This window comes from Saccostrea cucullata, unplaced genomic scaffold (genome assembly GCF_032062105.1).
Source record: "Saccostrea cucullata isolate Sc308-1 unplaced genomic scaffold, CSIRO_AGI_Scuc_v1 ctg480, whole genome shotgun sequence".
Classification (NCBI taxonomy): Eukaryota; Metazoa; Mollusca; class Bivalvia; order Ostreida; family Ostreidae; genus Saccostrea; species Saccostrea cuccullata.
The window spans coordinates 45,017-68,591 of NW_026920962.1; the positions used below are offsets into that span (position 1 = coordinate 45,017).

General features: G+C 31.8%; 1 protein-coding gene across 2 annotated transcripts; it reads left to right on the forward strand.

Annotated features, from left to right (window-relative positions):
- Window positions 1–582: 582 nt before the first annotated feature.
- On the forward strand, window positions 583–22,529 carry LOC134258852 (adhesion G-protein coupled receptor G2-like). Of its 2 annotated transcripts, XM_062741440.1 has the most exons (27): window positions 583–847; window positions 2,897–3,463; window positions 9,569–9,640; window positions 11,938–12,009; window positions 12,304–12,375; window positions 12,494–12,565; window positions 12,848–13,005; window positions 13,185–13,276; window positions 13,552–13,732; window positions 14,246–14,352; window positions 14,723–14,802; window positions 14,915–15,066; window positions 15,160–15,277; window positions 15,553–15,680; window positions 15,982–16,213; window positions 16,854–17,025; window positions 17,158–17,301; window positions 17,471–17,629; window positions 17,752–17,778; window positions 18,340–18,489; window positions 18,672–18,799; window positions 19,141–19,264; window positions 19,470–19,614; window positions 19,812–19,887; window positions 19,991–20,379; window positions 21,849–21,929; window positions 22,134–22,529. In XM_062741440.1, the coding sequence occupies exons 2-27, from the start codon at window positions 3,246–3,248 to the stop codon at window positions 22,205–22,207; spliced, it is 3,423 nt and encodes a 1,140-aa protein (XP_062597424.1). In that variant the 5' UTR covers window positions 583–847; window positions 2,897–3,245; the 3' UTR covers window positions 22,208–22,529. The 2 variants fall into 2 exon arrangements, with proteins under 2 accessions (XP_062597424.1, XP_062597425.1); XM_062741441.1 differs by lacking the exon at window positions 17,752–17,778.
- Window positions 22,530–23,575: the final 1,046 nt, after the last annotated feature.

Here is a 23,575-nt window from a genome sequence, read left to right on the forward strand (position 1 = left end):
TGAGAAGGGCATCAAACTTTGCTTACAAAATCAATTGCATTTACATTAATTTACGATCATATTACCTTGCATTGTCATGAAAAATTGATTTGGAGATGGTGATGAAAAGTCAGGATGTAAAGATAAATAGATAAGCACCGATTTTGTGTGAAATATTTTATGTATAGATTCTTTTTTAATGAAGAACATTATTCAGAAATAAAAATATTAATTAAAAATATCGATCTGATTTTATAGATAGTTAAATTTATATATCACCTGTGAACTATAAAGCTACACGTTTGTATCCTGATATTATAGATCATGAAACCCTTTATGTAACGCAGTATGTGCAGGAAAAGAACATCAAATACCAATTAAGGTCCTAGAATTACTAGCTTCGAACTATTTCCTTGTGTAATTATCGGTCAATTAAACTAACCAAATATTTAATAAAGGGAAAAAAACTGAATGCAAAATATCTAAGTCTTCTTTCCAATACACACTGGTTTACTCGATCTATATTATAAAACTAAAATTGACCCGGTCAACTGAATCAAAACGTAAAACGCAGTAGGCTACACAAGGAGGGTTTTATTAATTGGGAGTTCTCACGAACTGGGTGGCTATTCAATACGGGGAAAGTTTCGAAATTCCTCCCCTTGTTCCTTTTGACCGAAGTAAAGAGTTCGTGATTGTGATGACGAGGCGGTCCAATAGACTGTTCCGCTCCACTGAGGACGTTTGTAAATCGTAGCCGTGAAGTGACACCTCAAAATTCAGTATTCGAATTCGTTCATGATTTTAATATTTCCTACATCGGAATAAGAGCATGGAATGACACATATGGTGATTCTAGTTCTTTATGGTAAGTACATTCGGAATAGTTATAGGAGCAAAATCATAATGTATATTTTACTAATTGTCATTCTTTTCTATGGGGATTTATAATTTAATGACCTGAAGTAAGACGATTAACCAAGATCTGTAAAATGCATTTTAAAAAGATAAACTTTTCAAAACTGGTTTCATTAGCATTTTTAAACAAAAAATACATCGTCTTACGAGAATACGTTTGAAAAAAAATTACCATGGCGTGTGAAGAAAAAAGTCACCCCCACACGTAAGATAAATAATGACAAATAAGTTTGGCACCGTAACATTTGAACAAGGTGCGAATGTATCAGATTTCTTGTAAGAGTTATTTATTTAACAAACAATCAAAATATTACAGTCCATTTCTTTTAATCATTTCTTTATGTTGTGGGCGGTGAATCGAGCCACTTTTCGGAGGCCTTCCTCATTAGGGCAGTACATTGACATACAATATAAAAAAATGTAAATTAGAAACTCGAAAAATAAAAGAATGATATGCCTCAAAACAATATGTTGCTTTTTAAAAGTTTATTTAATATTCATGCAGATTTTATTTTCCATTAAATGAATTTTGATTTTCTTTATGTTATTGAAAATGTTCTAAAGAATTGTATTAAATAAGGAATATTCGATTGACTTATTGTCTTTTATTGAACTTCAAAATTCATCGGTTTAAAACATAATATTTATTTTTAGTAAAATTTAATTGTTTAAACGAAGTTTAAGTGGACGACAACCCCGCGAAAGATAAGAAATCTACGGATCTGATAAGAATATGGCTTCTGTACGGGGATGGTCAGCATTTCTAGCGTGTTAGGTGAAACTGTTGTCTAGAAACAGGGCTGACATTACTGTTAATGTACCGGTAACATCCCCACCAAAAAATGTGATGCGGAATCCAGTCACAAACTAAAATAAATTACGTACAGGTGCCCGAAATCAAACGTCACAACCACACATAGGTATGTTCCTAGGGCTTTTACAAAATAAGGGAAACTGAAGGTAAATTTTAGGATCATATCGAATTTCTTTTTATATACGTGATTCAGCATTGAAAGTTACTGATGGTTTATTTTGTTTGAAATCGATGTGCATAATTACGTAAGTATGTAATATATAAATATGTAAGAAGGTGTACACGTGTATTACTATGAAGTTGTATTAATTTTCATCGCATATTAAATATCCTTGCATTTTAAGTTATGGTCGGTGCAGAACAATCTGTAATATTTGTGGTTTTAACGTATTTGTTCAATTTGTTAAACTTTTTATTCAGGTAGGAAATCGGAAAATTTGCTTAAAAGTTATTTCTGAAAAGTTAATGAAATGCTATTTAAGCAGAATATTTTCATTTCTTAAACAACATTTCCAACATCATTTTGCATTTTGTCACATAAATTTCTTACATTAAAATAAATGTTCTTTCTGTAAAGAAAATGCTTTAAATCTTAGTGCATCCAAATGCAATTATCTGTCATTCAATCATTCGCAACTTCAGAAAGTAAAGGTGTTAAATTAAAAGTGTATTTAAAATATAAAAGTATTTACTTATAAAATCTTTTATACCTCTGTCACAAATATCTTAACAGACTCCTGACTACAGGGTTCGTCTCTTGACCAAGTAAGTAACGATGATGCAAAATCCGGCTCACTATATCAAAATTTCCACTTTTTTAATTTTGACCTCACGTGACGCCGTGCACACAAATTTCAGGGACTTGTCAGGTAAAGGGCCCTAGGACTACACATATTGCATGTATGACAAGTTCTGACAATAGTAGTCGCTTTATAATTGTTTAAAAGAAACATTTGTTACGTCACAATGACAAAACATATAATTTGTTATTTCATATTTTAAGCTTGTGTTTGCAGTGTAAAAATGATATAAAACATGAAAATAAATCCAAGTTGCCACCTTGAAAAGTAATTACAAAACCATGTTTTTAAGTGGAAGATTTTGTCTTCATTGAAATATCAGACCCTGTTGCTTTACATGAGGACTGAGTCATTAATTGACTGTTTTACACTATTATTATTGCAGGGCGAGTAATGATAAGGTTTACCTAAGACACAGAGGACTGTTAGAGGGACAGTGCTGTTTATCTAAGGATTAATTTGGCGGTCCCTCCTTTTCCAACACATCAACGAGCAGCGAGGACTGAAACCACAGCCTAAACACAACTAAAACAAAGTCACACCAAACCTAATCGTCACTGGATTGAAATCAAAGTTTACAAGTGATTTGTGTGTGATAATAATGATTCCAAAATGAAATATTTGTTCGACTAAAAAGAAGTGTATTAAAGTATTTCCACTGGAAAAGTAACTACTGCTGATCATTAAGTATTATTTGTGATACTCGAAAAACAAAATACTCACATTCTCCGGCGATGAACCCCCCGGCCACTCTCTGTGTTCTGTGGATGGCGGTATTATGGATTCCTCCCATTGAGGGAGGGATTTCGCGCTCATTGACAAACACAGTGTGTCAGAGGAGGGACAGCGGGTGCACATGTACTACCGACTCCTCGGGAGGTCTGTCTGTATCATGTAAATCCCAGGGAGAATCGGAATTTCCCCTGGACTTACCTTCACAAGCTACCACAATGTAAGTTATTAAATTACAGCATCGTAGTCAAAAACGTTCTTTGAACAAACACAGAGTTGGAGCAATCTGTTTCCTACTTACTTTTTCTTGCACTGCATATTTTGTTTTCTTAAACCTGAAAGAATTTTATTTTGAAAATGATAAGGCCAGAATAAGAGGAATTTTAGGAACATTATGAATCAAAACTTTTAAACCACCAAACAAAATCAAAACACATGGCTTTGCTATACTTGAAAAAAAATCGTTTCTTCAATAAAAGCGACTTCGTAACTAGTCATATATATGGGGATAACAAACAGAATTCAAGCTCAAAAGTCCATTAAACATTACACAATAAGAGCAGAGCAAGCACGGACCTCTAGATTATCAGAGGTGGGATGAAGTAGGATGAGGTGACATGGAGAAGTGAGCATCCCCTGCCGACCGGTCACACATCCGTGTGCGCCTTAACATGTTCGGGATAAAAAGGGAAAATCCGTAGACAATTCAGCGTGTAAATAATGGACTAACAATGTCAGTCAGCATTTAACTTAATGATAGAAGAAGGATATGGAGATAACGAACAGTATTCAATCTCAAATTCCATAAAACAATACAAAATAGGAGCAGAGCAAACACGGACCTCCAAAACATCAGAGGTATATAGGATCAAGTGCCATGGAGAAGTGAGCATCCCCTGCTGACCGGTCACACCCGCCGTGTGCTCCTTGTCATGATCAGGAAATAACGGAAAAATCCGTCGTCAATTCAGTGTATAAATAATGGACTAACAATTAGTATGGAAAACGTCAGTAAGCATTTGACTCAATGATAAATTGTATTTGCTGACAAGATCATTGTATCGACCATAGAACTTACGAAATAATGACTTTAATTGAGACTGCTGGTATTCTTGTCTCATCAATTGGTAGTCAATAATTTACCTCCTTTTAGAAATTGTTCATACGTAGAGCAAGCTCTTGCGTATCGAATCAACAGATATAGACACTCCATATGCAGGTGATGAAGGTATATTGCTGCATAAGAAAGGGAAGTTGACGATAGAAAAGTCAAAGTCATCACGTTTATCATATAGCTTGGTTGTTAGATTACCATTAACGTCTTTTTAAAGTAAAAAATCCAAGTATGAAACAGATGTATCAGACTCTGTGGTATCTTTTATCTCAAGTTCACCAGGATATATCGTATCGACGTAGGAATGGAAATTACCATTGTTAATGGACAATACGTCGTCGATATATCTAAATGTCGAGTTGAAGGCCACAGCAAGTGTTTTCTTCTTTTCATGCATAAGATTTTGCACAAATTCTGCTTCATATGAATAAAAAAATAGATCCGCTAATAACGGAGCGCATTTGGTACCCATGGGAATTCCAATAGATTGTTGGAATACCTGGTCTCAAAAAACCACATAGATATTGTCAATCAAAAACTCAAGCATCTCTTTGATGTCAACTTCAGAGTACTTGTGTGTGCAATCAGAATGTGATTTAACAAAATAATTTTGCAAAGTAAATTTACGAGTTCCATTTTTATTAAAAAGCAGCTGTCAATGATATCAAAAAACCTGGACTTTAATTTATCGTGGGGAATGGTTGTATATAAAGTTAAAAAAGTCGTAAGTTTTTAAGCTGTTGATTTTGGTAAAATCTTGTGATTTCAGATTGTCCAAAAGTTCTTGGAATTTTTTAGTATCCACATATGATTTATACTAATGAAAAAATGTATTTTCTGAGAAGGTCATCGTATAGACCGTAGAACTTATATATAACTTTTTGACAGGGATCTAAAATTTGTTGGAAATCTAATGGACACTTATTGTGCTCCCTAATTAACAGACCTATTTAACATTCTGAAGTGACATGTATTTAAAACTTCTACAGCCGAAAAAAAGTTAAAATTTACCAATAAACAATATTTACTTTTATTCATGTGTGTACACTTGGTACACCCCAGTGAACTGGAAAATAAAGACACTACATAGTCAGCACATCTGTTGCATATTTTTATCCTTACTGACTATAGACGGTAATGCCAACTCAAAACTAAGTTGATGTCATACAAGATTACAAGTTTTTCCAAAGATAACTTTTCGTACTGTAGATCACTTAATTTTCGCGACACCTTATTTTCGCGAGATAGTCATTGACTCCTTATCAGCTAGACAAAATTTTCACGAATTGTGTTTGTTGTTCTATATAATCTTAAGGAATTCTATTATTTGCGAGAATGAAATTTTCGCGAGCATACCGTCTCGTGTAATTACACGAAAATAAGTTCTCGCGAATAAAAAGTGATTTACAGCATTTATGAAAAAAATATTCAAATTTGGCCTGCATATCTGTTAATTACTTCCAATTTATCTACTCAAGAACCTGATCTGAGTACGATAAATTTTTAAACCGATTCATGTTACTGATAAATGATAAAATTTTACGAAGATTTCAGCAAACCCTGCTTTAATTTAGATGTATTTTCAAATTTCTACCCTTGTTATAAATACTTTGTATGTAAAAGCTTCCTTTACCCATGTTGTATTTTGTCATGTTTGATGCCATTACTTTGATACTCAATTTGATTACGTGGTGCTTATTATATCTAATCAATACATATTTACTTTATTTTGGGATTTCTAATATTTACTTTATTTTGGGATTTGTTACTATTTGTTTTCTTCAATTTTTACATCTATTTGAATGCAAGTCGTCTTAAAATAGATTTAGAATGAAATAATTGATGAAAACAATTATCTCTTTGGCTGATAGGGGTGTATTCTGTTCCCTTATCCCTGATGGTACAGCTCAGGGATAAAGGGGAGAGATGTATAATTATTTACACTGAGCTATTAGATAGGTTATTTTTCATCCCTCATTAAACCTTGTTGCCGGTTGAGGAAACACAAATAAAGATTTTTTTTCTTAATTTTGAATTTCTGCAGTGTTAACGAGCATCGTATATAAGGTTTTAAAATTCCTTGGTTTTAATTAGGAAAGGACGAGCGATAACAAATCAGCTGCTTGGATAATTCAATGAAATTGAATACTCAATCAAAACAATCTCGATACACAAATAAGGAAACTATAAAATGTTTTTCTTCACACAGTGGAATATCAATGAAGACATGCCTTATTTATGTGCATCCATAATAAGACATAACTTCTTCCGATAAACCATGAAGTTTTTTTTTCTTTTCAGGTCATGTTAATAGAAGTCTTTAAGGGCAATCATTCGGTTAGAATTGTAAATCCACCCTCCATATAGATTGTTGACTTAAACTAAAATTCTTTCCACTAAATACCTTTGTTGACTTTGACATTAGTACAAACACCTTATTGTGGGTCAAATGGCGAATTAAGTAAATTATTAACTCCATTTAGTAGGGTTAAAGATAAATAACCCCGGATGCACTTAATACAAGTTTAAAATATTCTTAACCTGCAACAAAGGAAATATTAAACCTACTGCAACTTCAGGATAATAAAGAATTAAATACTTGTAGAATGGAAAGGAATGGTACTCATAATCTAATGATACCAAAACTTTCTGTAAAATTATTTTATAACAACAGACATCAAATCCAATTTTTAAAAGCAAATATAAGGAAACAGAAATATGTCAAGCATTTAAATGTACACACATGGCACAAAACAAATTATTTAGTTTTAAATGATGGCGCTATATTATTTTTACCTGAGTCACCCAGGTGACCTATTGCAATCTATTTTTATTTCGACGTCGTCGTCATTTTTCAGTTTGTCTTCTCCTCTGGAACCGCTGAAGAATCTTCAACCAATTTTGAGTCCTCTATCATCTGTAGTTTGTATGGGGCTCTATTGCTCACATAGTGAAAATGCAAAATTAAAAAAAATATATTTATCTCTCTCCTTGTATGTAAGTATAAGATTCTAATGAACAAGAATGTCTTTTCCAAACTTATTAAGTTCTGGCGTTAGGGCACGTAGGACCCGAATGAACATATATTGCTAACCAATTGCATGGTTATATTTATAAAGAGCATGAGTTGAAATTGAAATACTCTATACAGCCCTTTCACACTTGCAAACAAATTTGCCTTATTTTAAGTTCGCCCAGTCATAGTTTTGTTCAAGAGATTATACTGTATTCTTTGAATTCGCCCTGTTTTAAAACCGCCCAAATGAGGGTATACTAGTATGTTCCCTTGGTTAGGAGGTATAATATTACGGCGGGGCTCTTGGAATAAAATAGTGAAAATGTATTCTTTCAATATCTTCTTTTCTTCTCCAGAATAAAAATGTAGATAAACTAAAAGTATTGTGTAATTAGCAAGGGTAATTCTTTTTCTTTTTTTTTTTTACAATGTGGCTCTTGAGTCATGGGTTCTGGAGTTTGGACTTGACTCTGATGTGATCATTTAATTGTTTTTGGAGATTCATTCACTATTCAGTACATCCATATTTCAATTTAGATGTTAATTTGTGAATGTAAATAATGTAATTGCATGTAAATTTCATTAAGATATTTGACATATTATGTTCTTTTTTAAAGATGGAATAAAAAGGTGCTTTAATTTTGTTTATTGTTATGAAGGTTTGTAAATAGTAAACAAGTTAAATTTATAGATAAATATGTACATTAGATATCACTTAATTTATAAAATATGTCAAAAATGAAAAAAAAGAAAGATAAGAAAGAAAATGAACATTGATTAATTTTTATGAAATTTTGTGAATAAGGCATAAAACACAGACCCCTGGAATTTTCAGAGGTGGGATCAGGTGCCTAGGAGGAGTAATCACCCTCTGTTGATCGATCACACCCGCCGTGAGCCCTATGTATAAGCCAGGTAAATGGCACAATCCCGTAGCCAATTTCAATGAAAAACGATTGATATGTACATTGTATGACCCAATGATACGTTGTATTTGCTAGTTAACAAGGTCTTTGAATCGACGGTAAAATTTACATGTACGAGTTCAAAGGGTTTGTTGAAATACCTGTCACATTAATGAATATGTCAAGGATTCTGCTGGAAAATTCAATGTATTCCTGTAATCATTTTTACTTGAAATAAAAGATACCACAAAGACAGGCACTTTTGTTTCATATTTGGACATTTTACTAAAAATGACGTTTCCAGTAATGTAAAACTACATGAGGAACCAAATGACTTAAACTCTAAATTTCTATCGATAACTTCCCTAATATATGTAGCAAAATAGACTTATCAATCGCAAATTGAGTTTATGCCTCCATGGTAATTCGGAACTCACGGTAAGAGTTTGTTCTACGTACAGGCACTTTCTAAAACAAGGCAAGCTTCTGAGAAACAATTCTATGATTAATTAAATAAGGTTTGCACGGTAGGTGTGACGGGTCGACAGAGGATTCATACTTCTATATATGGTACCTGATCCCACCTCGGATGTTTATAGAGCCCTGTGTTTGCTCTCCTACCAATTTGTGTTGTTTCAATAGATTCTGAGGTTAAAATTTGAATGAAATCCCAATATTACACCATTTAGTTCCTGAAAGCTAAAGGAATGACTACTCCTCTTTATGAAAGATGTAGTGTTTGGTGGTATAAAAATAAGAATCAATATACATTTCCTTTAAATATTAGAAGCATTTTTGAAAACATTTGCTTTATCTGAATCATCATTCTGGATTTTAATGACGCATGAACATAATTAAGAAAAGAATAGAAAATATTATGGACCATTCATCCAGTATTCCATTTAATTCAAGCTATATTTAATATGTTAGCGTACTTAAGTTAATATATTTTTGTATGTTCTAGATTATTTAAATAGTAAGGTATTGGCCAGAAATGTTATGTATTTAAATGTAACTTATAATTTTCACATCTTATAATCTTCTCACAAACAGGTAAAAGTTATACAAATTATAACTTTATACAAATTTGTTTTCAACCGGACCATTTCTGTACAACAAACTCAATGATATTTTTATTAACAAGCACAAAATGTTACATATTAATTAATATTGACAACGATTACCAAAAAGGGTTTGCTTACTATGCAGTATAGACATTTAAAGAGATAGAGAGAGAATTAAGCAGATAGAAAATCATAAGAATTAACATTATATGTGTTACTTTTTCAGCACCTTATCAGGCTATCAAGTATATAACATCACCAGGTCTGACTTTCTAGGTGCTACTATGCTACAAGAATTGTAAGTACATATATATCTCAGTATAAATGGTATCACAGATACATCAGATACAATGCTAATCAAAACTAGTGCTAATTGTGCTTTTCTATGTGTCCCCAACTCCCTTTTGGTGCCATATTCCCTGTTATCTCTATTAAATAAGAAATACTTTATGGAATTTTTAATCAAGGTCTTCCAAGAAAAATACAAAATATATTTAAAAAATAGGCATTGCACGCGTGTTCATGTGCGTAACGACCATATTATCTTGTCTACACTATCTAAAATTTTAATAATATCAAAGCATTCAATCCAAAAGTATTAAAAAATGCACTCATTCGAGTGTATTTTTTATTTTACTCATTTCACGTGCACGCACGTGCAAGCACGTGCATAATGACTACACCTTCTTGTAGGAGTCCCTTATATTTAAATAAATCCCATCCTTTTGGTTGAAAAACAAGAGAGTTATAGCCATTTGAAGTTTCAGCCAATCAGATTGCAGCACACGTGCATGCGCGTGATTTCATGAATATTTTCTATATCATATTTTAGGATATCGTAATGCAACTTTTTTAAATTTCAAAGCATTTCGTCAAAAAACAAAGGAGATATAGCCATTTAAAGTTTTAGCCAATCAGATTACAGCACGCGCGCATGCGCATGCTTTTATTAAAATTTCAATATATCATGCTGTAGATCTTCATAATGTAGGACCATGTTGAAAATTTCAAAAGATTATGACAAGAAACAAGAAAGATATTGAGACTTTAGTTTCAGCCAATCAGAGCAAAGCGCACGTGCATGCGCGTGAGATCTTGCTATTTTGACCATGCCATCTTGTCTATACTACTAATGTATCCTTACATTATGAGTTTCAAAGCATTTTATCAAAAAATAGAAAAGTTCCGACTATATCTATTATATTGGTTATTTCAAGTGTTGCACGTGCGCGCTCTTGCAAGCACGTGCGCGCAAAATGACCTTGATTCCGCAAATCTGCATAACATGTCTAATTACCCTAAAAAGGTTTTACCTACCTCGGACGAACAGTTTACAAGATCATTCCCGGACAAAAAAGTACCCAGGAAGAAGAAGAAAAATAATAATAATAATAATAACTAGTGCTAACTGTAACGGGGACCGTTACAGATGTTCCCCAAACGCTCCCCAAATCCCTTTTTGTGTCTAATTCCTGTAAGACATTTTAAAAAATATAATCAGTATCGAAGGATTTCATTAAAGAATTGTAAAAGATAGATATCAACTATATGTCATTTAACGCATTGTATGCGCACGCACGTGCATGTACATACAAGATGATCATGGCATGTTGTCTTAACAGTTAACATATCTATATATCGTGAGAATAAATTTGAAAAAATCTTTATAATATACATTTAAATGATTTTTGAAAATATTGGCCATTTTGCGTATTTCGCGCGCGCACGTGCTTAAATGCATGTTCGTGCATTCAATTTTGATAGTACCATTATGTAGGAATCCATTATACCTATTCACATTTTAAATTTTATCCCGTTTCGTTGAAAACTAAGAAAGTTATAGACATTTAAATTTTCAGCCAATCAGATCGCAGCACACATGCATGCATGCGCATGCTTTCATGATAATTCTTATATATCATCCGGTAGATCTTCATAATGTATAACCATGTTCAAAATTTCAATGGATTTTATCAAAAAACAAGAAAGATATAGAGACTTTAGTTTCAGCCAATCAGAGCAAAGCGCACGTGCATGCGCGTGAGATCTTGCTATTTTGACCATGTCATCTTGTCTATGCTACTAATATATATCCTTATATTTTGAGTTTCAAAGCATTTCATCAAAAATTGAAAAAGTTACGGCTATATTCATTATATTGGTCATTTCACGTGTTGCACGTGCGCGCTCTTGCAAGCACGTGCGCGCAAAATGACCTTCGTTCGGCAAATCTACATAACATGTCTTGACCCTAAAAACATTTCACCTTAGTCGGATGTATAGTTTACGAGGGATTCGCGGAAAAAAAGTGCCCAGGAAGAAGAAAAATAATAATAATAAGAAACAGAGTAAAAACAATATGTTCCCCAACTTTTTGGGGAACATAATAATAAGAAACATTTTTTAAAAATTAATATGTTCCCCAACTTCGTTTGAACATAATAACACCATATGCTTTTCTATGTGTGCATCTGTTTCAAGATTATAACTAATGATAAAATTAGATAAATTCTTTTATTTTTATGTTATGATATATCATTGATTAAGGAATGACATTGTTTGAAAATATTAAAAACTTTCTAATTTATATTTCAGAAACATAATAAACTGTAAAATTCAAGTCATAGGGGGCTGGGCCCTAGACCATCTCTATCAATTGCAGACAATGTAAGTAGAAATATTGATCTAAAACTTTTTTTAAAAATAATCTCCTTTCTTGTGGCATTTTATGCTAAATATTATCAGATGTAAAACATTGATACATGAAGTCGTAAATTGCACTTGTTATTGAAAACATTAGTTCATTATAAAACTTTTTTAATAAGGTATGACTGACCCACATTATTTCATTAGAAAAAAAAGAAATGCATGCTTTTTTTGATTGGAGTGATTTTCTTAAGTACGAGAAATATGCACTAAATTTAAGAATAAATAAAGCAATTTATAATTTTTATCTTACAGTAATCTAGAAAGGAATAAACTATCCGCTGTGGATAAGAATACATTCTATCACATGATTCGATTAAAGAAAATGTAAGTAAATGAAATTTTTAATGTAAGATGATCACTTTGCATAATTCACTAAAATTTAAACGATATTAAGTGCCAATTAAATGAAAATCTAATCTGTGATATTTCTTTCTTTGTACAGCAACCTTAGCTTGAATAACATTAGATTCATCGACGGAGACGCATTTTACTCTCTTCACAACTTAGCGGAATTGTAAGTAAAATATTTCTTTCAATATTAATTTCTAAAAAAATGTATTTAATTATGTTTCTTAAACTTAATTTTGTAATTATTTTACATTGTTTCTAGAACGTCCATAAGATTTCTTTAAAAATAGAATACAGAGTGTACAATTTTCTTGATTAATAAAATAATGTTCGATATCATTTGTGACGCTTGGTATCATTATAACGTCAGCTCCAAAATAAATTGGAAATAACTGAGAAGCAAATCCAATTAATCAATGTTTTACTTGCTATTGTTTATTTGGTCCAGAAATTTGAGAGATAACCCATTACAATGTAATTGCGAGATGCAAAGATTTAAGGAATGGAGTTTCATCAGAAGACAACAGGTCGCCTTGCTGGACGCTAGATGTGCCAACAAAAATAATTTGTCCCTCTTTGATGTCAAAGATTTTGGTTCATGCACATGTGCGTATTGACAAACTTCAATAGATTTTGTATCATCTTACATTAAGGAAAGGATTGAAATATAATCTAAAGGCTTAATAAACTTATTATAAGAAATGGATTTCCTAAACAGCTAGTTAATTTGATACAGATGAGAGATATTTTAAAAATCAAAATTAACTTTTGCTATTCTTTTCTAGCCCCTACTTTGTTTCACAAGCACAATTGTTATATCTGTAGTGGTACGTTATCTCACAATGACTGTCAGGACCAACTATGTTCTACAAATGAGGTAAAAAATTAAGTTTTTAATAAATTACATAATCGTTACAATAAAAGTGTGATTAAATGCATTGGATTTTTTTTATATATCACAGTAGCTACTGATTTAGATGTAGCCATTGTCCTTCCTAAAACATTGAATCTTAATATTTTCTATGTATTTAGTTTCCATTTAAATTTGATTTAAAAAGGTCAAAGTCAACCGCATATGGGGTCACCATTTTGTTTAGGATATCTTTTTAATAATGATCTTATCATTAATTTGTATGTTTTTATTTATTTCAGGCTTGTTTTTCCCAGATCAATTATGTAAATAATAAAGTATATATCTACAAAGGATGTACTGTAGACACAGATTGTGCTAACCGAGAGAAACAGAATGTAAACAGTTGCTACAACACAGATGGCTCTCGAAGTTGTTATTTCTGTTGTCTTGACAACAAGTGTAATGGAAAATCTCTGGGACGTTAGTATTTATCTCTCTCTCTCTCCCATTCTTTTCGTCTTTCTCGCTTCATCTCCAATATGAAAAAGAATTAAACTGATATATTTTTGATTAAATCTGCAGATATTATAATTGCTGAATTTAAACTTTAAATTCATGTTACTTCGCTCAATGAAATAAAATTACAACCATTTGTACATTTAAGTTTTTGCAAATCAGGATTGAACCGTTGGTAAATTAAAGGATACGTTGTAAATCAGCATTCATATTTGCAAGCAAAATATGTGTATTTATATTAAATGTTCTGTTAAGTATTATTTTCAACGCCATGATTTTCTCAAGCTTAGTAGAAGCATTTTTGCTCATTAATTAGCCACATTCAGAGATGTTTTCAATTAAAATTGGATGGAATTAGCAGAGGCATTCAAGTTAAAATGTATAAGACCCATGTCTGACGTACAATGGATAGCAATTCATTCTGAAGGTCAACTAAATGACCTTATTATAAATCGAGTAATACTGTTTTTTTTTCAGGAAGGACAAAAGAAGTTCACTTTTACATTCCAATTACGATGCCTGAGCTAACCTATCCCTATCTTTCCCAGAATTATAATAATACTGTCTTTGGAACACTAAATATTGTAAGTAAAAGACACTGAAATGGTGAAATTATTTTTAAAAAATATAAATTTATTTATCTGGTCTTCTTTTGTCTGTTTAAATATATTTTTGATACTTTAATCTTATGAATCAAGATTTTTTTTTCACTGTTTTATATATCACTTACGACGGCGTATTCGTGTCATTTTAACAATGTAGAAATATTTTTTAAAATCGTTTGTACGATTTAATAAATCGTACAAACGATTTTAAAAAAAAATTCTACATTGTTAAAATGGCACGAATACGCCGTCGTAATCACTCGTATTTATTACAGAAAATATATTTACTTTATTAATGAATAAAATGAAATGCTGTAGGAAAAAAAAAATTACAAACTAATTTTTTCAGATGCGATACAATATTCTCACAAATTTTCTCGAGAGCAATTGCTCCTTTGCTGCTGATGATGTCACAGTACAACACTCAGGGTAAGTTTTTCTGTCATAACCCATCGAAGAAAAATTCATATAAGGTAAAATCTCCATATCTTTCATTAAACAAATTATATATTAAATGTTACCTTTACCCACGTTTTTACAGTCCACCCGAATTCACAATATATTTCAAGGCTATCTGTACGACTTTGAGGGAGTACAAAAAGACAGACATACAGTATGTACTTGAAAAGTTCCTAAAGTCCATCCCTTCACTTTCAGCGTTAAAAATCCTTAAAGTCGACATTTATTATACAGGTATGTGTGAACTTTAGTTTTTTTTTTCCATTTCGTCTTAAAGCCTATATAATAACTTCACCGAAGTAATATGTCAAACATTGTAATGACTAGGTTACTGTGAGGCGGAGAATACGACTAATTACCCCAGACAGGGAGTTTGGCCTGCTACTAAGTATGGAGAGGTGGCTCAGCTTTACTGTGCAGACAACATCCTTGTCAGAAGGATGTGGTAAGATAACACATTATTCTTTTTTTTAAATGTTTTAGCCCAGATCTCAATATGTTTTAATATTATATCTTAGTGTTAATTTTCGTTGCTTTCGAGGCACGTAGAGACCCACGAAAGTATGACCACCACGAAATTAAAAATTTCATACACACTACTACTAAACCTTTTCAAACAACGAAATCAAATCTCAACAAACCAAAATTTTCTCCCCAAATATCGAAAAATTTTACCCCTACAAAAATATGTGATTTTACAGGATTAACATTACATTCCAGCTCCGAGACTGAGGGCTGGGCTCCCCCGCCGTTATGTTCCGTAACACAACCACCGATCACCACAACCCTTGCCCCCACCACAACCACCGCTTCTCTAGAAGAGCTCTCCACTCGTACTGTGGATGATAGTGAGTAGATCTCAATTATACCTTTATATTGCTTTTGTCACAAAGAGGTTAAGCAATGAGAGTTACCCTATATTGATACTCTTATATTTAATTCACGATCTTATTATTGGGCAAACTATAAACTCCTTCAATTTGCAAGATCTTTATTTTACGTTTCCTAAAGTAAAACGTCCCTGCACATGTGAACTATATTCTTGAAAAGTGGCTTAAAGTTAAAACCTATCCATAACATTGAAAAACTAGTATTCCTTGAGACTGAATACTATTCGTTATCTCCATTTCCTTCTTTGTATGTTTTTAGATTCGGCTGATGAAATTGCCGAGCAGCTGTACCTTCAAACAGAGAGGGCCCCTGAGTTTACGGATAGAGACATCAACATGACGGTCTCTCTCCTAGAAAAACTAGAGAGTTTACAGAGCACGTATACCGCTGACAACAGAGAGAAGAATATTGTGGGCGTTATGAGTCACATCATGAATGTACGGGAGACAGAATTCAGTCTGGCGGAAAAGAAATTTCAATCTGCTAGCAGGTACAGAATGAACAATTAAAAAGGTCAAGAGATCATATTCTAATAAAACATCAAGCACTTGTTGTTGTGCTGCAGGCAGCATATGGTTACTTCTATCCAGAAATGTCAAGGAGTCATGTTTACTATTTCAATTAAAGATATTTATTTACCTCGAATTGTTTTTTTTCCTTTTTTGTTTTACGTATTTTATTACCTCTATGTCATATTTTGCTTATCATCCTTTACCATCATATTGAAATTGAAATGTTCAAAACAATATTTGCTAGTGCATTTGGCCGATCAATTCTTTTTATGTTTGATAAATTCAGGATTGAAATTCTTTAAATAAATTATAAGTACGTTTTTGTAATATTTTTAATATTTCTCATGATTAACTAACTTACTTCCCCTCTTACATTTAGAAAAAACCGCCAGCTTCTGTCTTTAAGAATACTACTAGAATCTGATCATAATATTTATCAAAATGTTATATTTAATTAAGAGAATCCAGTGGACTTGGTTTTGTAATGTACATAGAAATAATATAAAAGAATGTATATCACTTAATATATAATCAAATATTATATTGCAACATGGTTATCAACAAAAATTAATTGTGATTTCTTGTAATAGTCATATAAACTTTTTATTTTAACTCCAGATTACTAGGGTCCATTCAGAAGCTGTCTTCATCTACAAGCTTAAGTAAGGGGGATTTCAAACAGGTTGAATCCAACATTGGGATAATAGCGGCGTCCACCAGTAGAGCAAACTATAACGGCATAGTGCTGGCTTCACTGGCTCATCCCAGCAGTGAACTGGACGAAACAAACGTAACCTCTGATTTCTTGTCAATCAATTTTTCAATATTTAAGTTAATATATTAAATGAGATGATCCAAAAATAACGAATGCGAGAACCAATTACAGAATAATTGACATACGTTTGTTTATTTATTGTTTTAGCTGGTTCTGATAAAGGATGGAACGATTCCGGCCCAATCGGCCTCCTGGATACACCTTCCCAGACAACTCATGTCAGAACTACCGTCTTCTTCTGCACCAGCAAGAGTCACCCTAGCAGCCTTCAAAAACGACAAAATGTTTAGAGTAAATAAGTCTTTTTTCTTTATTTCAGCACAAATGTTTCTTTCTCATAATAATAATTCTTATCTTTAATTAGCTTATGAACATAGGACTTTACAAATTGTGACATTATTTATGGCCTATTAATGAAATATTATATTGTTTTTTCATTATTTTGGTTTTTTGTGTGTAGGCCATTCGATCGACTTCTAAACCAGATGACGACGATGATGATGATGAAATTATATTGAGAAGTGAGTCTAACAGTGTTATTCTCTCAGCACAAATACCCAACGTCAAAGTGGACAACCTTGACACACCCATAGAAATGCGATTCCAACAAAACATCAAGGTTTGTCAAATATATATGGTATTTAACTAATTTTCAATCCATAAAGTAAAACAAATTAAGAAAAAATTATATTAAACGACCTTTGTTAGTTGATAATTTATTTTCTATCCTTTTTTGTGAAGGTCAAAAACGAAATCACGGATTCATCGGTAATGATTGGTCACATTTTTAGATTTCTACTTACTTGACTTTTCTGCCAAATTATTATTCTTTCTTTATTATATTATGCTCTTTTATCTTTTCTAACTTGTTCTAAATCATTCACCATCTTGTTTTCTTCTTAATGCACTTCTAAAACCACACTTATTTTCTTTATCTCCCTGCATATTAAATTAACACTGTTACAGAATGTTTCGAAATATACTAAATACTTAGATATGTATTCAATATTTTATTTCTTATGATACACTCTCTTCTTAAAACATCTGACAAAATTTTTTTTGTTTACTTTGAAAACACAATTATCTGAATACTATTTTCAATGTAAAAATTCTGAGTAGTTTGTTAGCTAAAATAGATTTGTTTATTTATTATAAATTTACTTAGCGCATAATCTTTCTAAATTTTCAATTATTTTTTTTACTTTATCCTATAGGTCATACTAAGTCTTCAGAGTAACACATGGAATAATCATGAAAGCGATTATGAATATCTTTACCTTTCTAACCTTTGATATAAACTTTTCATTTGATTTAAACTGATTCTTTTAGACAGCAGAGAATGCCACCTGTGGTTATTTTATTGAGGTGGGACCTAACAAAGGTCACTGGTCAAGTGAAGGGTGTAAGGTCGAAGTTCACAAGCCAGGGGAGTATACAGAGTGTCAATGTGATCATCTCACTAACTTCGCCTTGTTGATGGTAAATTTTACAAGTACCCATTTTTACATTCTTTTTTATTTTTGCAGAATTTATTGCCATTAGTTTATTTTTATCGGGGTAATATAAATTGAATAAATATAAGTACATTCCAGTCTTTAAGAGTTGTTTCTATTTGAATTATTTTGTACAAATACATATATGTTTATTAATTAATTTTGCAGGATGTATATAGTGTGGGAGGAGATCTAAGTGAGGCCAATAAGATGGCCTTGACCTACCTGTCATACCTGGGATGTGGTATCTCCCTCCTAGGCCTCATCCTGACACTTATCACGTACTTCATGTTCAGGTACAGGAAAAAATGAGCCAACGTGCAACTCAAATGACATCACGACATACATATATATAAATATATTGAAAGAAATTATTATATTATATTATATTATATTATATTATATTATATAAGAAAAAAATGTGCCAAACAGATAAAGTACGTCATGCATACATATCTATGAAAGAAAAATTATATTGTTGAGTAAATAAAAATTCTTACAAACATATTTATTGAAAGAATCTATTGAAAGAAAAATTATATACGTGTTAAGTAAATAAAAATTCTCCACACAAACATATTTATTGAAAGAAACACCTATTTAATAATGATCATTGGAAAAATTTAATTCTTTTCAGAAAACTACGCAGCCATAATCCAGCAAAGATTTTAATTAACCTTTGTATCGCTATTGCTGCCACGGACCTTATATTTCTGGCTGGTCAACAAGAATATACTCTAAAGAATGAAATAGGATGCAAAGTAAGTACTCATTAAAACCAGATAGTGGTAATATACTTTATTATGACAAATAAATTGTAAATTATCAAAGGTGGTATTCTTTAAAATATATAACATTGTTTTTTTCTAAAGATTATTGCCTCTCCTCATCTCGTTTTTCCGCTGCGATGAGTTTGAAGTTGTAGAGCTAAGTCGGTTGTACATTGATATCATTTTTCTTTTCCAGATTGTAGCAGCCTCCCTTCATTTTTTCCTCCTATCCGCCATGTGTTGGATGCTAGTAGAGGCATATTACATGTACATAGCTCTCATCAGAGTTTTTAATTCACACATATCATTATTCATTCTGAAAAGCGTGGCAGTTGGATGGGGTAAGTGTTTTCTGCCATTAACAATTAAGATACCTGAAAATTTCATACATGTACCTTTTGAAATATTTTTCAAATGAAATGAGAAAATTTACTTTTTAAAGCATGTCATACATGTACCTTTTGAAATATTTTTCAAATGAAATGAGAAAATTTACTGTTTAAAGCATGTTTCATCGAACTCTATTACGATTATTTAGGTATACCTTTGCTCATTGTTGCCATAACACTTGGAGTGAATACAACTGATAACTACGGCAATCAGAAAGGAGGAATGTAAGCATCAAGAACTTAAAAAAAAAACGTTGGTTACGATATCAAAGATTTTACTTATCCAGTTTTAGCCCTTAAAAATTCACCATATTCTTCTTTTTACCAGATGTTGGCTGAATCCCATTCCATTTTACGCAGCTTTTCTCGCACCTGTTGCAATCATTATGATTATTAATTTCATTGTGTTCGCCATGGTTCTTCGCCAGCTCTTAGGAGCAGCAACAAAGAATCTTAACAAGACTGATTCCACCAAAACCTCATCGCGCTTGCGCGGAGCTGTTACTTTAGTGATTATGTTGGGATTGACGTGGGTGTTTGCAATTCTGGCCATCGATGGAGGGGCACCAGTTTTTCAATATTTATTTACAATATTTAACTCTCTACAGGGATTGTTTATCTTTGTGTTTCATTGTTTGCTGAAAACTGATGCCCAGAAGGCGTGGAAGAGGGCTTGTTGTGCCGGAGACAAGGACAAGGATTCAAAAACATCCAAAGGTATATACACCAAAACATGTTTGTTTATTATACCAATTATATTTCATTCAGATATCGTAAAACAAGACAAATATACTGTCCTCCCTAATTACAAATCTGAAGATAAATACTAATTACTAGTACTTTATTTTATGGTCAGACGACGCGTTCCTCAAAAATATATAATTTTCCTAAGACTTTGTCATTGAAGTAAAAGTACTTGAACAAGTTTCCTCAGAAAAAAACTAGGGTACCTTACCAGGCATTTGGACAAGATTCCACAAGGTCATATTTCTTATATAACCTTTATAGGTAATCTCTTGAATGGCCTATATTACAATTTTGGGTGAACTTATATCTAACAACATTTTGAAAACAATGTAGAAATCAGAAGAGAATGACAAATAATTTTTTTTTATATAATATAGACAGAAACAGAAGATATATTTGAGGAACGAGTCGTCTGACCTTAATCCTTCACAATTCAAAAAAAACAAACAAACAACATTTTACTTGTTTTTTTGCAATTTTTAGGTACTTTTCAGGTACTTTCTGTATATTATTAGATAAACCTCAATTTCTGACATGTAAATTTAATTGGTATTTGACATGACATGCCTTTTCTTTTATAAAACAAGAAAAAGGTGAAATACCTTCAGAGAAACCAGGAGGTAAATGACAAATCACTTGGATGAGTTTGTTTGTCAAAGGGTGACATTAACCTGAAACCTTGGAGATGTATTTTTAAAATTTTACTTTATACCTTTCAACTTGATACACTAATATCTTGTAAAATCCATGTAATATAAATTTCTAAATATGTAAAATTTGGCTTAAAATGTTAAAAGTATGGCTATGTCTAGCAACAAAGAATGGAGTTTGCAATATGCATAATTTGTCAGAATATTGATTTGCTGCCTACATGAACAGTTAAAAAAAAGGTTGAACAAAGTTTTTTTTTTCTTTTGTATTTGACTATTCAGCAGATTAATTGTGACTCATAAGTTTCGACTGAGAAAAAATAATATACAAACTTTATAAATTATTTATTCCTTTAGCAAAAATTACAATTTATTGACTATAATAGCTATTCCTTCCCCAATAATATTTTGCTTCAGTTATGTGTGGGCACAATTAATACTTACTTTCCAAAATTTCAAAAACGTTAAATGATTCTGACTCAGTTGTCATTCCTTTTTGAATTAACGTACACTGACAATTATACCAGATGTGATGATTTGATTTTTTTATATCATTAACATAAATATATTAATCTGCGCACTATGAATCTTGAAACAGGTTTAACTGTATTTTAAATATGATTTTACCTAGATACAGAAACACGTATAAAAAAAATTAAAGATTCGTTAGGAGATGTAAATATACATTTGATGTAATATTCTGCAAATAGATCTTTCTTTCAGAATATCTTCAATATTTTCGATATTGACCTATAAGATATCTATATATTTAATTAAAATATTTGACAGGTTATTCCAGCAATGGGCAAGACAACATGTCTAAATCTACAGCCTCCTTCTCAGATATTAATACAGACGTCAAACACAGAGGTATGTTGTTAGCTTTATACATTAATTCATATGTACCTGAAGGCATTACTGATTTCAAAGATAGATTTGCTTAATTAAAAACAAAAATCAAACCTTAATCATATTGTGACTTTTTTAAATAAATACGTAGCATTGCAATAAAGTAAAATAATATCTGGATATAAATGTATATCGGAATTATCACCAGTTATTTATGTATTACAGAGAAGTCTGCTAATGGTATTTCCAGCAAAAGTCGTGCGAAAGATTTCCCATCCTATTCTGGATCATCTATTTGACAAAATATACCAATCAACAAACAACAATAACTTAACAACAATAAGAACAATCATTAAACAACAATCAACCAACAGGTTGCTTTATACAGATCTCGGTTACTGCTACTATAGGAAAACTTATTTCATCAAAAAGCTTTGAACATGTATATTATGTTTAACAATCACGTTAATTTCTAACAGTATAGCATTGTATACTTCTATAATTATTTTCATGTCAATTATACAGAAGGTTTCTTGTATATGTTTTGCTGTTATCTGCTACACGTTCAATTTATGGAAAATGATTTTTAGTTAAACTGTGCAGAAACAAGTTGTTTTGATTTTAATAAAAATATTTAAAATCATTTAAGATTGAATAAAATAATACTCAAATGCCTAATCTTTTTGACTTTTTTCTTAAGATAACAAAATTTATTGAGTTCGTGTTTCGTGTTTAACTAAAAGTTCACGAATACTGTGTGATTTATGCGAAATATGTGTATATCAAAAGGTTAGTATCTATCAGATTAAGGATAAACTTCTAGAGATTCCATTAGATTGACTTACATAAAGGGAAATAGTTTAAAAATTATCTAGCCAAACTAAAGGGAACAAGTACATTTTAGATATTAAAGAGACATGGAATAATTATATCATTTTCAAAATACTGGATACAGGGAAATTTTTGCTCCCTTTTTATTTTCGCCACTTTGGCTCTACACTCGTTTGGGCGAATTAAAAACGGGACATATTCAAAGAATATAGTATAATTTCTGAAACAAAAGAGGGATTGAGCGAATTTAAGTTAGGGCAAATTTTTTTGCCCTTGTGTAAGGGCGAAAATAAAGCAGGGCGAAGGAAACCTCTGTGTACTGGTTAAATATCAATATTATGTATTGAATAATAGTTTAATCCCAGATAGCAGAATGTTATTGGACCTTTGTTGGGCCAACAATGCTCCTTATGTTGGGCCACCGTTTGCATTCAACATTGGGCCATCGGTAATTTGCTCATCGGCCCTTAATCAAACCAACTTGTTGGCTTATTGTTGGGCCAATGAAACAGTTAATATTGGACCACTGTTGGGCCAATGTATTATTTCAATATTGGGCAAACATCATTTTTGTACAATTGGGCCATTGTAAGCAATTAATGTTGGGCCAACGGTAATTTGCTCATCGGCCCTTAATCAAACCAACTTATTGGCTTATTGTTGGGCCAATGTAACAGTTAATATTGGACCACTGTTGGGCCAATGTATTTTTTCAATTTTGGGCGAACGTCATTTTTGTACAGTTGGGCCATTGTAAGCAATTAATGTTGGGCCAACGGTAATTTGCTCATCGGCCCTTAATCAAACCAACTTGTTGGCTTATTGTTGGGCCAATG

Excerpts from the sequence above, each read along its gene's own strand:
- LOC134258852 (XM_062741440.1), top strand. The coding sequence starts at position 3,246 with ATGAACCCCCCGGCCACTCTCTGTGTTCTGTGGATGGCGGTATTATGG. Across the intron at positions 9,641-11,937 it reads GCTACTATGCTACAAGAATT|AAACATAATAAACTGTAAAA; the intron begins GTAAGTACATAT and ends TTTATATTTCAG. Across the intron at positions 17,302-17,470 it reads AAAACGACAAAATGTTTAGA|GCCATTCGATCGACTTCTAA; the intron begins GTAAATAAGTCT and ends TTTTGTGTGTAG.